At 45.5% G+C, this 20798-nt stretch overlaps 2 protein-coding genes and 1 long non-coding RNA gene across 8 annotated transcripts in view; 1 reads left to right on the forward strand and 2 right to left on the reverse strand.

The window, feature by feature from the left end:
* Positions 1 to 6454, reverse strand: part of MEMO1 (mediator of cell motility 1) — a 28291-nt gene extending 21837 nt beyond the window's left edge. The window contains exon 1 of the mRNA XM_055816469.1: positions 6037 to 6454. Within this exon, the coding sequence (XP_055672444.1) occupies positions 6037 to 6097 (61 nt within the window). The 5' untranslated portion in view covers positions 6098 to 6454. The remainder of the gene's footprint in view (positions 1 to 6036) is intronic.
* A 134-nt stretch (positions 6455 to 6588) lies between these two features.
* On the forward strand, positions 6589 to 12079 carry LOC114012513 (uncharacterized). 3 transcript variants are annotated; one of them, XR_008749242.1, is made up of 2 exons: positions 6589 to 6749; positions 9093 to 12079. It is a non-coding gene; the product is annotated as an uncharacterized LOC114012513 (long non-coding RNA). The 3 variants fall into 3 exon arrangements; XR_003555006.2 differs by lacking the exon at positions 6589 to 6749 and adding an exon at positions 6756 to 7723; XR_008749241.1 differs by lacking the exon at positions 6589 to 6749 and adding an exon at positions 6756 to 6952.
* Positions 12080 to 14266: 2187 nt separating this feature from the next.
* On the reverse strand, positions 14267 to 19954 carry DPY30 (dpy-30 histone methyltransferase complex regulatory subunit). Of its 4 annotated transcripts, none has more exons than XM_027788438.2 (5): positions 19799 to 19953; positions 19286 to 19352; positions 19154 to 19201; positions 17664 to 17806; positions 14267 to 14563 (listed from the first exon to the last, which is right to left on the reverse strand). In XM_027788438.2, the coding sequence occupies exons 2-5, from the start codon at positions 19319 to 19321 to the stop codon at positions 14491 to 14493; spliced, it is 300 nt and encodes a 99-aa protein (XP_027644239.1). In that variant the 5' UTR covers positions 19322 to 19352; positions 19799 to 19953; the 3' UTR covers positions 14267 to 14490. The 4 variants fall into 4 exon arrangements, with proteins under 4 accessions (XP_027644239.1, XP_055672445.1, XP_005238667.1 ...); XM_055816470.1 differs by having other exon boundaries at positions 19286 to 19386; positions 19799 to 19936; XM_005238610.4 differs by having other exon boundaries at positions 19752 to 19924.
* Positions 19955 to 20798: the final 844 nt, after the last annotated feature.

The following is a 20798-nucleotide window of genomic DNA, read 5'->3' on the forward strand; positions in this document are numbered from 1 at the left end:
GGAATGTGCCAGGGTTGTTGGCACATCAGAGTTAAGCACTTTCATAAAAAGACCCTTTTATGATATAGGGACCATCTTCCTCAACCCCTCATCTGCATTCATAGTCCAACAACACACAAGATTGCGCACATTATTCCTTTCCAGCCACTTCAGCTGCTGCCGAGACTCAGATCCAACACACTACAGAGAAGGGTTTCTGCTGTAAGGTAGGATGCAGCCACCCCAAGGGGCAGTGGAAGCCACCCCAGCAGCACTGCCTGCCCTCAGAAACCATGGGCAGCAGGCCTGGTGAACACATCACACGTATTCAGCATCATCAGAGCAGAGCAGAAACAGCTGTAACCAATGCACACGCTTTCTACAGTGCTGATAAGAAGTTCCAGCTCACGCCAACAAGCACACAAGTGCTGGGATCACATCACTATTCATTAAAACAGACACTATCATGCCACTCTCCAGGGCCCCAAGCCCCAGAAGGTGCAAGTGAGAAAAGCTGTACTATTGCAGAATCACACTGCGATTGCATGTTGAAGCTGGCTACCTCACGGAGCTATTAACAGTGGGTTTTGGCATCAGAAAAATCAGTACTCGGCACAAAAGCATTAATGCAGGTCTTACTGGGAATTACAAAGGAGTAGGAGAGACCGCAAACGTGCTAAAGTAGTGGCCAACTTTGACTGAACATCATTTCTCAACAGATCATTCATGGCACACAACTGCCTTTTCATTTCTTTTCTCATCTGCAGAAGTTCTTCAAAGTATTGTACTTTCCAGTGACCTAGACACCACTGTGCAGACCTCAGCCTGAAAGACAAGGTCTGAACAACCCTGGCCGCCGTGACAGCCAGTTACTTGGAAGTTTTTGCCTTTCTTGTCCAAACAAGTCAGAAGCTTAATCCTTACAAATGCTAGCAACGAGATGCCAGTGCCTACCTCCTTTGGGGTTCTTCCACTTACACGCCAAGGCAGCAGAAATCCAACTCTGAATTCAAGAGTACTATGAACTTTAAACTCGAACATTCAGACAGGCCATTTACTTGGTTCATCATAACAAATAGCTTTGAAGGCAATAAACGCAATGGCCTTTTCAAGTCAACGCAGCAATTATTCTGCCGACTCACATTTTCATCAATAAGCGTATGGAAATTAAGGTTCTCCTAGTTCAAATGACTTGGCACAGGCTACCACAAAGCACACCTCTGAGCACTGTGACTTGGTCAAGGAAAACAGAGAAACCAGCCGTACCTAATATAATGACAAAGTCATTTTGCAGGGAAAGTTTCACATCATGTAGTATTGTTATTCACATACACTCCTGATTCGATTTTACTCCTGTGATGTGGAATAGCCTACTAAAAACCTTTGCATTTTGTCTGTATCAGCATGCAGCTGACTGGGGAAAAGTTGAAACAAGAAGTCTCATCAAATGCTTTTAATAAAGACTCGTACAGTATTCAATTAGCACTTCCAGCAGCCAGGCAAGGCGGGCCAGCTGCCACGGAATAAGCCATGTTAGGCGCCCCAATGCGTGACATCTCACTTGTAATGGCACGCTATAAAGGAAAAAAAGATGCACATACACTAGTGTTTATTTTCATTTCAGGAATGTATGGATTGACTCCCCACAGAACGGTCCGGCGCTTACAGAATCTACTCACACAGAGGAGTAAAACAGGAGACAGCATCCACACCCTGTCATGCAAATAGTCCGTGCTTGGGACAGCATGTCATTCCTGTTATATTTCAGCTGCTCCTTTTGTATCTAGGAATGTATCTGTCCTGCATTCAAAATCATGGAAAATTATGCCATTTTTGTGTCAAGTTGTCCTTAATCTTCCTCTTCCCCCTGCTGGTCAAAATCAATTTCTCAGGAGGTCTGGACATTAGGTGGTTGAATTAACCCAGCAGGAGCGGGACTTTCATCCAAAAATAAATCAGAATGTAATATTTTTCACCACACAACAGTGATACTTTACTTTTTTTTTTAAACAATCCACATGACAGCAGTGCAACAGGGTGATACTTTTATTTACATGGTATGCTTTTATCTCATTTTTTGCAAGCATTTTAGTGGCCATCACACACCAGGCTGCTAGTCCACAGAAGCAGTGGCATGCCACATACCAGTTCTAACTTTTTTAAAAGCAGACATACAGATCAAGGTCTGTAAGAGAAAACATAGGTTATTTAGACCAGTGGCCTACTATCAGCAATGGTCACAGCACTATTTCAGTTTGGAAGCTCAGCTGTAAAGCTTCCCATATCCAGTGCTGTGGCTAAGTAGGAGGAGGAGCAACTGACCAGACTTCATCATCAGTTTGCTGCCAGACAAATGCTCCACAGGTCCAGATCTAAAATCCATTAAGATGGTACACAGACTGACATGGAACGAATGTGAAGTTCCCCACACCAAGAAATCCCAAGGACAAGATACGATTATTTTGGTCAAATTCTTCATACTGAACTCAAGCACAGAAACTTCTTAAGGAACTTGCTTTTTAGATTTTTCTTTACAACGGCACATTTTGGATGAAGAACACACGGGAAATGAAATGCTAACACCACCATAAAGCCCATCTTCCTCTCCCTGCCTCCCTTCTCAACTTCATCAAGTGAGTAGGAAGCAGTGAGCTTCCTGCTTGGGACCTCACCTTCCTTCCAGTAACAACAAAGTTGTTTATTTATAGTTAGGTGTGACATTCTAGCACATGAACATCCTTGGATATGCGTAACTGCACAGCCAGTGTCACCTGCTCTAAAATGTTAATTAACATCATACAATTAGGTGATGTATTTGCACCAGAACATAGTGCATGTTTGTATTTTCCAAGGCAGAACCGCAGCAGTGCACACCCCACAGCTGGAGAAAATAGGGGAGCGAGGGTCTACTTTCAACTGAAGCAATTGCTGCCCCACAGAAACGAGCAGTCTCTGAAGACAAGAAGTGGCATTTCTTCTAAACCCTCCGACGCACATTACATCGACTCTCACAAAGAGCAGTGGCTCCCTCTTACTTGGCTGTGGCTTCACCTCTGATACTGTTTCCACTCCTGGAGTGCAGAGGATCCAGCTAATCCAGTTCAAGGGTACCCTCTGGCCACAAAAGCTGGTCAGTGTTCTGGATCCATCCTTTGTCTTCTTCCTCAGCTGACTTCGGCCCTTCTTTCCCAGGGCTGACTTCTACAGCCAGATCTTGCAGGGTTTTTTAAGCATAGTAATGGGTGCCCTACTTTTGCAGTCAACCCTCGCCCCCCCCTCCCGCAATCCAGGACACCCTGCATCATCCTGGATGTTCTGTTGATGTTTTACCCTCAGGTACCAGGCACCTCAGAATAAACTGCCACTTAAAAACCTCATCCTCACACAGCCTCTTTAAAGTGCTTTCAGGTGTAATGATTTTGAACACATCCTTCAAAAATTCCATTTCTCATTACTCTTTCTGACAGGGTCATCTTAACTATGGAGCAGGATGAGGGTTTCCAGGGCATCCGCCTGCCCCGTGTAATCAAACGCGGCTCTGTAGAAAGAGAGCAGTTTTCAGGAAATGGGAAGCTTAAATGCTAACCAGTTTATATATAACCCAGTAAATCGCTTCTGGGCCGAGACAGTAAGCATGAAGAAAGTAGGTAGGAGGCCTTGACAACACAATCCCCAGAGAATCGCGGGAACATGCTGAAAAGCCATCACAATTCAAACACTAATCCCTGCTCCAGCTCCATACTTGAAGCTATGAAGGTTGAAACCACATTGTAAAATCCTGATTTTCTTCGGGCAGTATGACTGGGGAAACAAACCTATGTTACAAGTTTGAAATAGCAGCTGAGGTGCAAGTTTGGCCTAAAATACAGGGAGATTTAAGCCTACAATGAACACATACCCTCTTGGTCCCCATTAGTTTCCTCTCGAGTTTTGATGGACCCTCCAAAATAGCACACAACAATCAACCACCAAGCAACACTTAATGGGTAGTCCCCGTCTTGCTGAACGCAGATTTCCTGCTCTCACATACCCTATGTAAACAGCACAAGATAAGTTCTATAAGAAGAGACATAAATAATACTCTTTTCTTGTTTAAGGAAAAAAAACCCCATACTTCCCAAAACTCCAGTCTATGCAACATCAACTGCACACCCCCACCACAGACACTGCAAGTTACAATTTAACAACTTATGGTGACTGTACTTCTGACAAGTTACAACATGATTCAGTTTGGGTTTTTTCATGCAGTGTAAGTGTCTGGGCAACCATCCCACACCGCCTCAACAAGCCATACCCAGAGGGTTGCCCAAAAGCAATGGGAGCAACATGCTTTTGGATGACCTATAACAGACAAGTAGTGCTGGCCAAACAAGTCCCACAGACTTACAAGGTGTAGTGCAACAAAATTATGCACTGAATTTTTATAGAAAAGAAAACATCCGAAGGCAGCACCTATGCCTCTGAAATTAATTATGAAAAAGTAATAAAATTCTTATTTGCAAGCATCCAGCAGTAACTTGGTATGAAGTCCAGTATCAGGCAAATGACAAGATTTATGTGTAAGGTCATCTAACTATTCCACATCGCAAATCCATTTTCTGCCCTATTCATAAATGAAAATATCAATATCCCAAGCAAGCTGAGAAGCATTACAACAAAGCTTCAACGTTTGCACATGTTTGAATCTGTACCTCTGAGATGATTTTGTTTGCTCTCTGTAAACAGACTACTACCTACCTTTCTAGAGCATTGGAAGAAAACCCGTCATTGCAAGCTACCAACACTGGATGAAGATTTGAGACCAGTTGTGTAAAGGACACAACAGTTATGTTTGGAACATGAAACTCTGAAGAAAAACAATCACTCGCTATTGTTATCTCAGAACCGCCTGCCCATTTGAAGCCCCAGCTATTTATCTCACGATTCTGGTTCTTCCTCTGCCACTCTCCTCCCCGTATTTCTTTTCTTCCAATTTTTACTGCATACCGTGTTCATTAATTCGCAGCGGAGTGGGGAAACTGCACTTATTATAGCCAAGAGAAGCGTATGACTTTTCACATCCAGCTCTTCTAAAATGTCAGTTGGGGGATCCTGAACGCATCTATTTTTTTATTTAATTTTTTTTCCCAAATTGTATCCCTCCCCTCCCTCCCAGCTACTCTTATACACAGCCCCTTGTCTGCCCAGGCTTGCTCACCTACAGTTTTGTCACGATCTTTGCTCCTCAGGCCAGTGAAAGGCCACTCCTCACAGACCCCCCCCCCCCCCGGACAGCCGGGTTCTGCGCCCGCCCACCAAACCCCACTCCCGCACACCGGTGCCACCAGGCCGCTACCAAGGGGATTTGCCTTTATTTTGGGGGGGCGAGGGAAGCGGCAGCCCCCCGCCAGCGCACCCTGTCTTTTCTCCAGCCCTTTTCTGCCAGCCCCGGGGCAGAGGCCAGCCCAGCCCGGCCCGGGGTCTCCCCCCGCCGCCGGGGGAAGCGCGCCGGAGAGGACAGCGGCTCACCCGGGGCTTATCGGGGGGGCCTGGACCGCCCTACTCCCTGCCCCCCCCCCGCACCCGCGGACCCCAGCCAGCCTGTGCTCCCTCGGGGGGGATAGAAAAAAGGGGGGCACCCCCCCCCCGAGCCACAGAATCGCTCCAAAATGCCGGAATCTGCTCGCAGGCTCCCGCCCCGACCAGGCGCGGCAGGCAGGCCGCCCCCCACCGCTGCCCTGGCATCCGGGGGGGGGGGCAGCGGCCCGGCGGCGGGGCCGGCACCGGGCACACACTGGCACTCCCGAGCCCCGCCGCCCTCACTCCCCGCAGCCGCCGTGCCGTGCCAGGCCGTGCCGGGGGAGCCAGCGGCGGCAGGCGGGCGCTACGGCCACCGGGGGACCCCCGCCCGCTCACCGGGCCGCCAGCCCCGGCCGCCATGTGCCGGCCAGCGGGGGCGGGGCCGGCGGCCCCTCCCCGAGCTCGGTACCGGCCCCGGCCCCAGCCCCGGCGGCGGAAAATGCTGATTCAGCCCCCGCCCCCCGCCCGCGGCGGCGCTGCGGGCCGCGGTGCCGGTACCTGAGGCGGTGTACCAGCTGCCGGCGTGGCTGGCCTCCCGGCAGAGCACCCGGTTGGACATCTTGGTGCCGGAGCCGCCTATGGTGTTCGGGGGAGGCGGTGGGGGACGGGCCCGGCCGCGGCGGCGGCGCTGCTCCCCCTCCTCCCCCGGCACGGCCCGGGCCCCGCGGGCGGAGGCGGCGCTGCCGGCGGCACCTCCGGGCGGGCGGGCGGGCGGCGAGCGGGAGGGGAGCGCGCGGAGGCGGCGGGCGGGGCGGCGCGGGCCGGCGGCGCGGTGCCGGGCTCGGCCGCAGGCGGTCGCCCCGCGGGGGGGGGCTCGGAGGGGGGGCGCGGGGACAAAGCCCGAGGCCGCCGCCGCCGCCAACTCCGCGCTGGCAGGTGGGGGGGCGCGAAGAGAAGGAGGCCGCGGCAGCAACTGGGTTTGGCCCGGCTCGGCTCCCGTGGACTAGGGGCCGCACGGGCGCCGCTCCCCCATTGGGCACGAAAGCAAAAGCCTCGCCGCTATTGGCCGCCCGCCCGCGCTGCTCCCGCCCACGACTTTGACAGGCCCGGAACGGAGCGGCGCCGCCTCGGGGGGGTGGGGGGCAGGAGGCGGGGCTCGGCGGGGAGAGCTGCCCGCGGGTTGGCCGGCCGCGTTGCCGTGGCGATCGCTTCTGGCCCCGCTGATTGGCGGGGCTGTGTCTCCGTGGTGGAAGGGAAGATTACGAGCGCAGGTCAGATGAGGGGAGGCACGGCCGGCGGCGCTCCGCCCCGTGCGGTGCGGGCGGGGGCGGGGGCGCGGGCGGCACCGGGGCCCCCCACAGGGCCCTGTCCCTCCGCTGCGGCGGGCCGGGGGGCTGCCGGGGTGCGGCCGGCTGCCGGACACCCCCCTCCGGCGCGGCGCGGCGGGCCCCTGCCTGGCAGGCCGGGGCGGGAGGTGAGGGGGGTGGTGATCCCGCGCGCGAAGAGGTGCGCTGCGGTGCCGGGGGTCGCCCCTTTGCCGTGAGGAGAGCGCGGTGCAGGCCGCGGGGCCGCGTCCCCCGGTCCCCGGCACGGGCTGGGCGAGCGGGTCGTACTCTGAGGGGCGTCGTTCCCCCTTTCGGGCCGGGGGGCTGGACCCCGGCTGCCGTCGGTGCCGCGGCGCGCAGCGGGCGCGGGCGGCCGCCTCGGTGTAGAAGGCCCCGGTTCTCCTCAGCTCCGTCCTTCCTCGCCCCTCGAATGTTTCTGTGAGCTTGGTGAATGGACGGCTGCCATGGAGACGAGAAGCATAGCCCGAAATAGCTCCTACGGCAGAAGGGGAAAGGGGAGCGTGGCCGGTACCAAAGGGGGGGAGGAAAAAAGCAATTTTAGCCGCTGACGTACGAGACCACCGGGAGAGAGGGGAGACCACCGGGAGAGAGGGGTGCCAGGCGGGAGGCGTGGGGGCTGCAGCCATTGACGTGCTAAGGCAGACTGGTGCCCTGTGAGGCGGGAAGTGTGTGGGCCAGGGTAGGAAACACATCCCTCTTCTCCCCTTTAGGGCATTTTATTCTTTGAAAAGTCCCCCAGCCAGTTACAAATGAATGCAAAATACAGAGCTTTTGGGGGTTTTGTGGGTTTTTTTTTGTTTTGGTTTGGTGTTTTTTTTATTAAACAGTAAACCAAAGGAAATGGGGGACAAAGGCATTGCACACAGTATGTCTTGGAAAATCAAAAAGTCGTGCTGCAGGTAAATGGCCAATGTCATTTTTATCCGTGGGGGATCCTTCTCTGCACCCGTGACGCATCTCCCAGTGCAGTCGAGGGGCAATGAAGACTGGAGTCTCCAATTAATAATATTTGTAATAGTTTGTCAGGGGGAAGTGGGACCTGACTATCCCAGGAAATGTCTGGCATTTTATGTAGCCTTCGCTGGTCTAGCTGTCCTTACAGTATTCCATAGTTATTTTGCAAATAGTGCGTTGAAAAAGGTTCACGTGGGTTATGACTGCTGCCTGGACTGGAAGAACTATCCTGCCTGACTGCTTTAACATTAAACGTATTGGTGGTTTTGATAAGCATTTATAACTAACTCTTAAATCTTTTACATATACTTCAGTACTGGGAATAGTTCCTGAACTGACTACTAATCCCTCAATAAAGTTATTTAAAAGCAGCAGAAGATAAATTTCATAGAGAAAAATAAATGTTGCAATTACGTACTTACAAAAAAAGGTCATGCCAGCAGATAGTTTCTGATGCACCGTTGTCCCACAATCCACCAAGAACAGTTAGTGGAGACTGCTAGAAGGAACATCTTGGGGGAACTGGAGGTTAAAAAAATTTTTAATTATCTGGTATTCCTTTCTACCATTTAGAGGAAGAGCTTTCATCTCATGTAAGCTCTTCCCCTCTGATGAAAACAAGATATAAGAACTTCCAAGTGGTTATCTAGACAGTGTAATGAGCAAAACCGTAAGTATTTCTTCTGGATTTGCTACCTTTCTTTATGTAGTGGTGTTTTTCTCTTCAGCTTGCCTTTTAAATTTTCTTTAATATATTTCTTTTCTTGTTGTTGCATACCTCTTGGGCTGGATCCCTTTTCTCCTTGTGCTTCCTTTTTATGTTTCCTTCTCCCTTGCTTTCATCATTAACCGTTCTTTACTTGTGTGTAGTTTTTTCTCACCTAGATCAGGTAGATTAGGATGAAGTTTTTACTTTATGTATTGTGAATGTAGGATCCATATAGATGCAGAAGAACAACTGCAGCTAAGTGTCACAGAAAGCACAAGCTTCTTTGCTAATCCTTAGATTGTGGCATATGCCTGTATTCCAGTGAATCTCTGTCCTCTGTTAGCAGCCAGCACTGTCATTCCAGAGCCCAGTGAAGCTGGAGGACTTCCTTCTCAGTTTCATACTGTTCTTGCCCAAGTTTGTCATCCATAGTATACTACAGGAGGAATTTCAGTTGTTTTCACTGGCAAGGGTGACAGTAGGGTTTTTCCTTTATTGCCTGTCACAGGCGGACATAATACCACTGAGCAGCGTTTAGCGATTTGTGGGTTCTTCTATTTTAAGCTTCTATCACCTCCTGATCACAGTTTGTTTCTTTGTTTAAGGGCTGGTGATGCACTTCCTCAGTACCGTATAATGTGAACGTGAGAGGCAGAAACAGAAAAGCAAGCAGCTCTTCAGTTAAGTAGAAGATGGCGGTGCTGGGCTTCCTGGCACTCAGGACGTGGAGGTATGGAAAGGTTCTAGCCACAGGCTGAGGATCTGGGCTGAGCTTTCAGCTGAACACTGTGAAGCATGGGTTAGGTTGGGAGATCCTCCTGCTTTGTAATTTTTTCAAGGACTGTTTGTATGGGAAAAGTAACAGGAGCGCTTACCTGTTCAGAGCTGTTACTTAAGTCATTTTTTCTTTGATGTGCAGGGGAGATTGACACAATGCATGGACACATGTATGTCTGTTGGCTGGTTGTTCCTTACCTGAAAGAAAAGCATGAAGGCAGATGGTGGCAAGAGTGACTTGCCAGTTAGTGTGCCCTTAGCATGCAGGCATTTCCTTGGGTAACATCCTGTGCCCAACTTGGGTGGCACATGTCTTCAGCTGGCTCAGCTTTCAAGGTCTCTTGCTTTCTTGGTTTTCGCTCCTGTCATCTTGCATATGGTTTATTTTGGCTTCTTTCCTATCATCTTCTCACACCATCTTCCTGTCTCCTCCCTTCTCAGGAAGCTGTTCACTGTTACTCTAGGTTTTTCTCTACTGTCATTCTGCATCTGAGGAACCTGCTGATCCTAGCAGGCCTTCCTTCTACTGTACTTAACTCTCTGTCTCTCTCCCCCCCCCCCCCTACAAGGGAAATATTTCCACTTCCTGTATAATGGAATAACATTATCAGTGGGTAATTATCCATCTTGTAAATATCACAGTGTTCACCAGAGAAAAAAGGCCATACGCTTTCTAGGAGATACTTCTCAACCATCCAGCAGCATTTATTAATTTATACTCCTCTCAGTAAACTGCCCCATAATTATTCACAGAGCATTTACATCTTAAGTCTTCGCTTAAAACTGTATTTGAAAAGGGAACATTAGCAGAAACGGTGCTGATAACTTTTTTCATCATGCTAAAATGCCTATTTCTGGAACAGCTGGCATTCTGTACTTTTGTGTTCTAGGCTATGTAGTCACCCTTAAAATGAATTCTGACGATGAAATAAAATAGGGAACACAAGCTAGGGCTTGGCTAAGAATAGTTTGTTATGTAATTAGTACAATGATAAGAATAAATCAAAACCTGTATTCTATCAAGCGTGGTAGGCATAGAGATTCTTCTCATGTTTTCAACCTGCTGGTTTCAACTGCTTATATCTTTCAGAATTCAGATTTTGCATTTGTTTGAAAGCATCTGTTTTATTTCTAGAAAGTCTGATGGTGAGAGAGGAGTTCTTTTGATCAGACTGCATTTACAATAGTGACAGCACTTCAGAAAATAAAATGGGTAGCTCAAAGACCTGTACTGATCCTGGAGAAAGTCTGTGATAAACTGGAGATGAAAAAAAAAAAAAAAAAGATTCAGCAAGGCAAGTCAAACTGTATTTTTAGGTGGTAACCCGCTTCAGAATATGAGGATATAGAACCCTTTGATCAGAAGTGCTTTTAGTGGGAAATCTTTTCTTCTGCCACTGTTCCCTTAAAGGTAAAAGATAACATTCTCAGTAGAAGCATTTAAAAAGGCAGGCTTCAAAATACTGCATATGAGTCATATATAATTCTTCCACAGTTACTGAATAGTAACTTCTGGATATTGGATCAAAAATAGTCATCTTGGAAGATGTGCTGTGGTGTTAGCCAGGTATTCCGTTTTATTTTCTGCTTAGTGCCCTTTGGAGCATATACTGACTCAGTTACCTAGGGTAGTGTGGAGAAAACTGAAAAACAATTGTTCATGAATTAAGAGAGAAAGCCTTCAGCTATTTGGCAGTGGCCTGTCATACATCTAAAGTTGCCGTTTTCACTTATTTCTTCAAGCTTTTATTTGACATCTATTAGTAATTTTTAGCCCCTTACATCTATTCTCCATTTTATTGACAAGTTCCTCATTTTTATGAATGTAAAATCACTTGTTTTTTGATTTGTACTTCAAAACTAAATACATTTATCCTGAAGCCCTCAGCAATGGTGTTTCCTGTGGAAAAATAGTACTTCTTTCTTTCTGGATTAAACCACGATAGCAAGCATCTGTCGAGTCTCATCACTGAATCTCCATTGTTTTGTCACGGGGAGAGTTTAAAACAAGTAAATGCTTTGCAAATTTGGACTTTATCATGCCTTCCCTAACTTGGAGAATTGGGATTATTCAGATATGATCTGATTATTCAGATAGTAACTTGCTCTCTTCTTCACATTACAGATCCCAATTGGTGAAGCCAGCTTAAAAAGTAAAAGGAATATGGTTGCACTTTTCTTGTTGACTTGTCATAGGTTTGCAAGAATCACTAAAATTTGTTTCTTAGAACTGGTGATTTCACTGCTGCTAGCAACATTTCAACTTACTTTTTTGGAGGAAGCTGCCCGCAAAAGCTGCTGTAGTAAATCTTCTAACATCATCACCTTGTGAACCTGGCTTTTTCCTTCTCTGGAACTAGCTTAGGTGGGAAGACAACAGCAGCTGACACCTTGTACCAAACGGTGCCACCAGCAGCTCAGTAGGTGGCACGCTGCTGGCAGGGACAGCTCACCTTGAGGCAGGTACAGATGCTTTATGATTCTAGGTTGATGCAAGAGCTGTGTGGAAAGCCAGTGTGTTTACAAGTTTTGTGCAGCTGCTTGATGGGTGTTACTGTAAGGTGAGAAATCTGTATTCTGAAATGCAGGTATAACAATACATTATAAGAAAATTGCTCTGTCCAGGGAAGATTAATAGTTGAACTGCTTCTTTTTATGTGGTCTTGCACAAATTGTCAACACTGACATTGGGGAGCAGCACAGATTTCTGCCACCCCCCCCCCCCCTTAACAATTCTTAACAATCTTGCAATGTTGTCACCTATGGATGAAACCTTGGAATGCCACTTTAGCAATAAAAATAGCAGTACCAAGTCTTTATGGTGTCTCGTCTTCACTTAAATGTTATTACTCATTCCAGAAAGTCAAAACACTGTTGTTAAAATCCTTTCAGTCTCTTTAAAGTGTCAGCGTTTGATGGAGATGGTATTCACGACAATGCAATAGAATTAGTCATCTCATTCCACAATTTTATAAAGTCATAGACTCATTTAGGTGGGAAGAGACCCTTAAAATCATGGAGTCCAACCAGAAAACTGATGCTGCCAAGTCCACCACTAAACCATGTCCCTTAGTGCTACATCTCCTCGTTTATTAAATACCTCCAGCGATGGTGACTCAGCCACTTCCCTGGGCAGCCTTTCTGTAAATTTTCCAAAATAGATTTTTTTGGGCTTGGTTTGGGGTTTGCGGGCTTCTTTCCATTTTTTTTTTTTTGTTGCCCAGTCTTACAGCTCTGGAACTTTGCTAATTCAGTGTTTCCCTCCTAGCACATTAGGAAATATGTAAAATAATGAGAGCCTTCCTACTAGGAGTAATGGCCAGATCTCATTCCAGCCCCTGCAAGTTAGCAGACAATTGAAAAGTTTTTTTCCTCTGAAGAATGTATCTTCTGGCCATTCTTACACCCGTGTAAGCTATTAAAGAAAAGTGATGTTAAAATAAGTTAAAACCAAGTGTACAGATTACAATAGCAAAGTCCTCTAGATGACAGAGAATGAAGGGAAAATAATTACTTGTGTCATGGTCAACCTAATATACTGCAAATATGGTGTTTAAGTCATTGCAGGAACAAGTCAAATGAGAGTCCCATGTGTCTTGTGAATTTATGAATAATTACAAAAAAAATTATGCAGCCTTTAACATCACACAGAAAAAAACCTCCAACCCTTGCAGCAAAGAATTTAATTTACAGGTTTTTAACTGCTTGCTTTGTTACAGCAATTAACTAAGAAACCCAGAACGGAGATGAGAATGGTAAGATGGCAATATGAAAGTTTATTTGAATAATAATAGGATTTTGGTTAATTGAGCAACTCTTGGAAGCCAAGTTTACTGTTTCTGTCACCGTCAAAAAAATTGCAGTCATTCTCCCAGTCTATTAAAAAGTGGGCTATGCTTAATCTGGATTCCAGTATCCAGTGCTAGTGAACAACATTGATTGTGCCCCTTGCTCCAAGTTACAGAAAACAAAAATGGGAATTTTGAGAGCTATGTCTACTCCTTGTACTCGTTGCCAATAACCTAGCAAGCCAGTCCTACAGCTACAAGCCAGACCTTCAATACTTCGCTAGTGTTTTTTCACAACATAGTTTACTGTCTTCATTATTTTTCTTCTGATCCCCAGTCTCTCTTACAGCTTCTTATATTGCACCCTGAGATCTGTGGCTTTTACCGCTACTGAGATTACAGAAGTAAAATCAAGGGGTCTGACAAAGATGTTAAGAATGGGGAAAACAAACAAAAAAAGTGTTGGTAGACCCAAGGAGAAAAAATAAAAAATCAGAATACGTGGTATTTTACTGGGTAGATTAGGATTATCTTGGACGTCAGGAAAAGGCTTTTCATTGAGAGGATGGTTGGTCGCTGGAAACGGGCTCCCCAGGGAAGTGGTCACAGCAGCAAGCCTGTCAGAGGTCAAGGAACATCTGGATGACACAACTGAGTCATGTGGCTAGTTTCAGGTAGTCCTGCAAGGAGCAGGGAGTTGGATTTGATGATCTTTATGGGTGCATTCCAACTTGAGATATTCTACGATTCAGTCTTTGACAGAGAAAGAACACTCCAGCTAGGGGTAGCTGCACACAGAACTGAATTACAGAACCTTTGTAAATCACTTCAAACTTTATTCGGTGTTTCAGTTAAATCCAGCCCACCAGTCAGGAGATCAATGATAAATGCTGCATAGCACACCTCATTAATGTAAATGTCTGAAACTCTGGACACTGTCTGCAGGTGATCTGTGCAGCTGCTGAATCGAATTGTTTTAACTAAGCCCATTTCCTGGTGTTCTGAAGAAAGTTCTCTTCTCTAATCAATCAGTACTTCCTCAAATTAAATTCTAACTGGTCTTAAATTTGTTTGCTTTCTGTTTAGGCATGTTGCAGGTGGAGGGTGCTATATGAAATCAAATTTCTCATGTGATTCCCATAACAAATTGTTCCCCTTTGTTCCATGTGTTCAGGTGATGTAGCCCCATGGAATTATTCACTTCCACCCAGCAGTGGAGTTTCAGTACTTTTATTTTGAAAGTCTCTTTAACAGCTAGTTTAAAACAAGTGAACAAATTAAATGTAAAGTCTTCTTTATTAAATAACTCAAAATGTAAAGCAAACTATGCGATTAAGAAAGACAACATCATGGTTCCGAAGGATTTTTACAGCAGAAAACAAATGACGGCAAATGAGCATTTCAGTCTAGCAGCCAAACCGTCCTCATTTTTACGGAGTTAATTTCGGTCCTCAAATTGTGACTTGTTTTTTAAAAGATATGCTGCTAGAAATTCAATGGGATTTGGCGGTCTGTAAAGAAAAAAAGTAAATCAAAAGCAATTATTTTTTATTCTATGAAATGAGGTAGTTGAAGAACTAATCACCTTCCCTTAAAAGCAACGTAACTCCTCCCAAACACTTAGAAGCATTGATTCAGAGATGACCAACTACCTAGGGTTACCCTGTAAATTTCCAGTTTGTCTGATGAGACAGTTTTTAGTGAGGGGTCTTAGGCCATGTTGGTTCTATGTTACTAAACTGCTAGAACAGTTACATACCTAGAACTAAGGTATAGTCTGTAAGCATAAATACTCTATGTACATCATTGGAAGTTACATGCATTTGCCTATACCTTTAACTCATGCTATATAAAGTAAAAATTAATGGAGCTGTTTTCATGGTTTCTGACAACTGATATTAACACAACAAAACTTACACAAAAACTTCCAAGTTTGAGAATTGGGGTAACCTGCAAGTAGTCAATAATAAACACTTTGGATCACCAGCCTTAGTCCACAAGTGTTTGGGTTTTTTTAAAAAAGAGCTCCTCCAGCTACAGTGCATGAATCCTGCTAATCTGCATGCTGTCTGCAATATAAACGACAAGCTTACTTATTTCACGCTGAGTCAGACCAAAGGTCTGGCAGTGAGCAAATATGCCTATAAAGAGCATTAAGAAAAATGGAGCAAGTCTGTAGAGATACTTCTCTGGACCATCCTTTTGGCTCCCAAGCACATACATATTTCTGAGCTAGCACCTTTAATAGTCCTGGGTGGATTCCTCTACAACTTTCACCAGTTAGTTGCCCCTTAAGCCCAAATAAAGTGTTAACATCCTCCACCCGAGGCAAAAAATGATACAGCTTCATTATGTGACCTGTGAAGGATCACTTCCTTTTGTTTATTATGAATTATCTACCTGCTTCACTTACTGCATCAGAAGAGATAATAAACAATCCATCCCATCATCATCTCTATGCTATTTGTGATTTAAGATATTCCTAATATACTCTTTCACAGAAGTCTCCTTTCTAGGTATCATCTATTCAGTCACTCCATATACAGATAGCGTTTCATATTTCTGACTGCCTTGGCACTCTTTTAACTTTTTCCATATTCTACCAGAATACAGGGGAATTGGAATTACAGACAATATTAAAAGATAATTTAAATTTACAATGTTCTTGTATGTTACGCTTGGGTTTACCCCTTCAATTTCTAAGTCCTAACGTTCAGAATTTATTTTTGATTGAGCAATGCACTGACATATACATTTAATGGTTTAAAGATACTTTTTCACAAGGGTAATTGTCAACTCTGAATATCACTTTGTCACTAGCATTAGGGTATTTATTACCCTCCTAGGTACATAATTTTCTCTTTATGGGTATTCAGTCTTCCACTTTTTGTCACAGTTTCAACTTTTCATAGCAGTCTTCCGTAGTTTCACATAGAGTTAGTGAAGTTCCTGTGCAATTATTTGCAATCAACTTAAAAAACCCCAACCAAATAGAAAAATACACACAAAAAATCCCAACCTATTCTGTAAAACTCTGTATCATTGACAGATTGTGTCAGCCACTTCTTCCAGGATTGTGGTGTTGAGCTCATTTCACCATGAAACTTTACCATTTACTTCTACCCCCTATCTTGCATCTTCCAGTCAGTTCCTTATCCTTTAATCCCACAGCAACTAACTCTCTTTAAAAGCTTTTAGTGAATGACTGTGCCAGAAACCTTTTAGAAATTTAAACAGACTCCTGTTCACATGTGCTTGCTGACCTCTTCAATGAACTCCAAGAAACTTACAAGACCTGACATAAGTTGTGTTGACTCCTCCCAAATAGGTCATTTATCTGTATGCTCACTATCCTGGATGATAATTTCTACTGAATTCCAGGCATAGTCATCAGATGTACTGGGCTGTTCCCTGGACATCTCTGTATTGCTTAGAAGAAGAAATCGGCATCCATTAGTTACTTTCCAGTTCAATTTGAAGCAGACGAAGCTGGTAGTTCAGCTTTTTCACCCCTGAGGTTTGGATATGCTCAACTGAACAGCCAATTTGACCTCGGCAGTTTGATAGTTTTTTCCCCTGTATGTCACATTGATAGAAGAGGTTGGGGAACGACTCCCCATAAAGAACAGCTCCTTCCATAATGAAGAAAGATGAAAACCCCACCCCAAAACAAACGTTTGGCCGTAACACAGGTACCCAGATTCTTAGGTGTGAGGTTTCCACCTCAGGCTGCGTTTTACATTCAGTCTGCAGCAGAACTCCCACAGATGCCAACTGAAGATCTCACACTGCTCAGGTGCACACACGGGGTGTACCTTCCTGGGTGCTCTTTTGCCTTATTAGCTGTCTGTACAATGCAGTTCAAACTCACAGCTCCTTTTGAGGTTAAGATGCTGTTGATCGCTGTTCTGGCTGTAGGTACCCTGATGTGATTACGGTCATCCATACCAGCTTTTGAGAATGTTATTTCAGCAAAACTGGGAAACAGTTACATGCAGTATGACTCGCCAATAGTTCGGATACACCAAAAGGCTAGAAATTAATTCAGGTAAGATGAATAATTGTTTGCTATTACTGAAAAATAACCTTCTACATTGACTAATAAGAGACTGGGGGCATCTTAACAGCATAATCTTTACTCAAACGATAAACTATCAGTTTACTGATAGTGCAGGGTCAGCTTCATCCCTTAGAAAGTGTTTTAATCTCTGACAAAGACACATCAGGCTCGATTTTTAAATGACAAGCGGAACCCTCCATAATTCCACACTACAAAAATCTTGTGTTCAAAACTAGAACAGCTTCTTGCCTTGCTGCTATACGGTGAACTATGTGATAAAATTAATGCAAAAATACATTTTTCCCCCTCCAAAACCTCCTCACTGGAGGATCATATTCAATGAACTGTTATGCCACATGCACCTCCATGAGGAGCACATCCTACACGGTCAATCACAGCAATTCGTAAGTTTGTAAACCTGTTATGATGACTTTCTTACAACCAGCAAACTAGCAAAACTATGTCTGGTGTGCAAGGTCTGAAAAGGTGACGCACCACCCAAGTTTGAGACCTACCTTTTTCATACAAAAAGGAACAATGAAGCATCTCACCTTTCTTTTGCAAGAACAGCAAGTCCCTGTAGCAAGATAGGTACAACTGTCTGATCCAAGTAGGCACGTGTGGGTAATGACTGAAGATCCACTTTCTGCTTTGATGTTTTCTCTGCATTTATTTTCTCATTTTCTACTATCCTCTGAAGTAGAAAACAAGTGAATCAACATTGGTAATAGCAGCCACATCTACTCTGAAGTGTTAGTGCAAACAAAGTACCCATCTCTTCACAATCCACTGGCAATAACTTCTTTAAATCTTTGAAGAAAATTTAAGTGTGTATTTTTCCTCGCACAAAAACTCAATCTTGAGGAGCGTTCTGTTAAACTCTTACGCTTTGGGGAAACAAAGTTAGGGAGTCCTAAGTTTCCTAAAACAGGTGACACTCAATCTCTATTGGTTTTATTTCTACTTTTGCATTCACAGATTTAGCTTCTACACCACTGAGACATGAATGACTACTAACAAGGGCTGTCTTAATTAAATGGTTCCTGTATGCACACACTTTTAACAAACAAAAAATGGTAAAAGCACAAGAAATTCAGGTGAAGTCTGACAAAGGGAACTCTGCTAAAGTTAAGCAATTTGAGACTGTGCTCTATTAAAGTATAGATGGACACTTTAAAGAAAATGTATGCAAAATGCTGCCAGGTGCCTTCTGGTCAGAAAGTGCTGAATCATATTACACCATTAACCATAGCTAAAAAAGGATACCCTACCACAGCCAGCAAACCAAACATACTCAACGCAACATATATGAATCTACCGGTACACGACCAACATATCCAATGGGTTATGGTTCTGTAGTGGAAGCTGAGGCATACAGACAAACACTTATTAGGGAGATGAGTCACAAAAGACATTTAAGAAAAGTTTCTGAAAAAATTTAGCATAGAGTAGGAGCTTGTAATGGAGGGAGACTATGACGTTTATTTTACTCCTTATCAAAGAAAGGCCTTCAGAGTTGTTATTCTAACCCACACTGTTACCAACAGTGGAGAGAATGGATTGTGGCTATTCTTTCTTAGCACAAGTAATCAGATACCTTGGATTACTCCGATCCAGTATTTCTATTGACAAGAATATGAAACAAACCCCTTCCCTCAATACTTCTTCAGAAAGGCCACCAAGTCCTACTCTTCCCTTCCTGTAATAAAAGTCTGGCTGGACTTTTGTGGCATAATATGTTACATAGATATATGTAATAGATAGCAATAGAATAGGTAACAATCACAGGGTATGTCCAAAAAAACCCATCTCATTAAAGGGTTTGTTATTTACCTCAGTACCATATAGTACAACGGAAGCAAGGCTACAAAAAATACATTAACAGCCAGTTATTCAAGGGACTACTATCTGCTTGCTCAGTTTCCGTCAGACTTTCTTGGGAACATGACATTAGCTGAAGTTAGACTCAAGACTCAACACCTTTCTCCTTGATCAGGAATGTGACTTTCACTGTACTTTACAACAACCAAACCTTTGTTACCTCTACGTTTTCAGTGAGGCCGTATTCAGAATGGGGATTTTCTGGAACCTGTAAAATAACACACAGTCAGCAAAGTGAAAATACTCTTTTTATGCACTTAGCATTATGCACATAAAACATTTCTTGCAATACCTGTGGCTGTCCCTCCATAATCTGTTCTGCCTCCATGATTTGAGAAGTAGAGTTTGCTGGATGTAACCTTGGAAAGCAATAAAAAGCACCTGGTCAGCAGGCTGAGACAGAGAGAGCAGCGTTAGCTGACTGACATGGCATCACCCGGTTACTCAGGCACCCTTAGTAGAGAGCAGACGGAGCTCTGTGCCCCGCCCCCCCCCCCCCAACTTGCACACGTTTTTCCCGCACACTGAATTTAAACGCGTCGTAAGATTCGCGCTACGCTCGCTGAAGGAAACGGTGCCAGGATAAGAAAACCCAGCATTCACCGCTTTAACACGAGAGCCCCCAACGACGACCCGCTCCCCTGCCGGTGCGCAGGCGGAGACACCCCTCTCCCCTCCGGGCCCCGCACGCACGCCGCGCCACAGCGCCCGTGCCCGGAGGCGCCCCACCGGCAGGGCCAGACCGGCCCCGGCTATACCTCAACCGCCCCCCGGGGAAGCGGCGACCCTCCTGCGGCCCTCTCACCCGCCGGCAGGCCCACGACTCGGCGGGGCGGTGAGACTGGTGCTGCAGAGGGACACGGAGAGCCTCTCCACAGCAACCACGGCCGCTAGCAGTGCCGTAAATTCTTTTGACGTAAGTGAAAGAGTCGCGCTGCCGCCGCCGCGCAGCGAACTGCGCCTGCGCACGGCGGGGCCCCGCCCGTCCCCGGCAGCCGGGAGGGGAGAAGGGGGTGGGACGATCGAGCGGCCGACGAGTGCGTCATCGCTGGGCGGGGCCTCCTCCCTATTGGGGTGGGCGCATGGAGGCGGGCGAGCGGCTGAGGAGCGCGGCTGCCGGCCGGTCTGGGTTGTGAGGTGGTCAGCGTTGCCCCAAGCGGTTCTGGCTGAGGCTTTTTATTTTAAGGTAATTTTTCCCCATCGCAGCAGCAACTTGGTCCCGGTCTCTGTTAACCGTTTTGAGGAACAGCCCGAGGAGCCTTGGTTAAAGCAAATCGTGGGGGAACAGGCAGCTGATTCCATTTGCAGGTGCCCTGTCAGGACTACAGCTGGCAGGATGTTTCTGTTCTCCAAACAAGCCTTCAAAAACCACTGGCACTGGAAAGTTTTGTGGTACAGAAATCTAATTATCAGTGTGGTTTGATATCTGAGGAGCTTGCTGTGATGGTTGTGCAAAATAACTTTGCTGAAGCTAATTTTGAACTGAAAAGGGAAGTTTTGTTAGTGAAGTAACCTTGCAAAGCTATGTGCAGTACAGTTTGCAAAGCAGCGACTATTGGCTGTTAATTTTGTCCAGTTTTCACTGTTAAGAAATACACAGCTGCTCAGCTTTCTCTAGATATCAGCTTTAATCATCCTGTCTTGACTTGAAGCTATTACAAAATGAAAAAGTCAACTGCTTTTATAGTAATACTGTTACAAATTGCACTAGTGTTCAAACATCTATGCCTGATTTCTTTGATTTTGTTTTCATCGGAATCAAATTCTGTGTCTGGTAACATGGTTTGTGCTAGTAAATTTAAAAG

Source organism: Falco peregrinus, chromosome 11 (assembly GCF_023634155.1).
Source record: "Falco peregrinus isolate bFalPer1 chromosome 11, bFalPer1.pri, whole genome shotgun sequence".
NCBI lineage: Eukaryota > Metazoa > Chordata > Aves > Falconiformes > Falconidae > Falco > Falco peregrinus.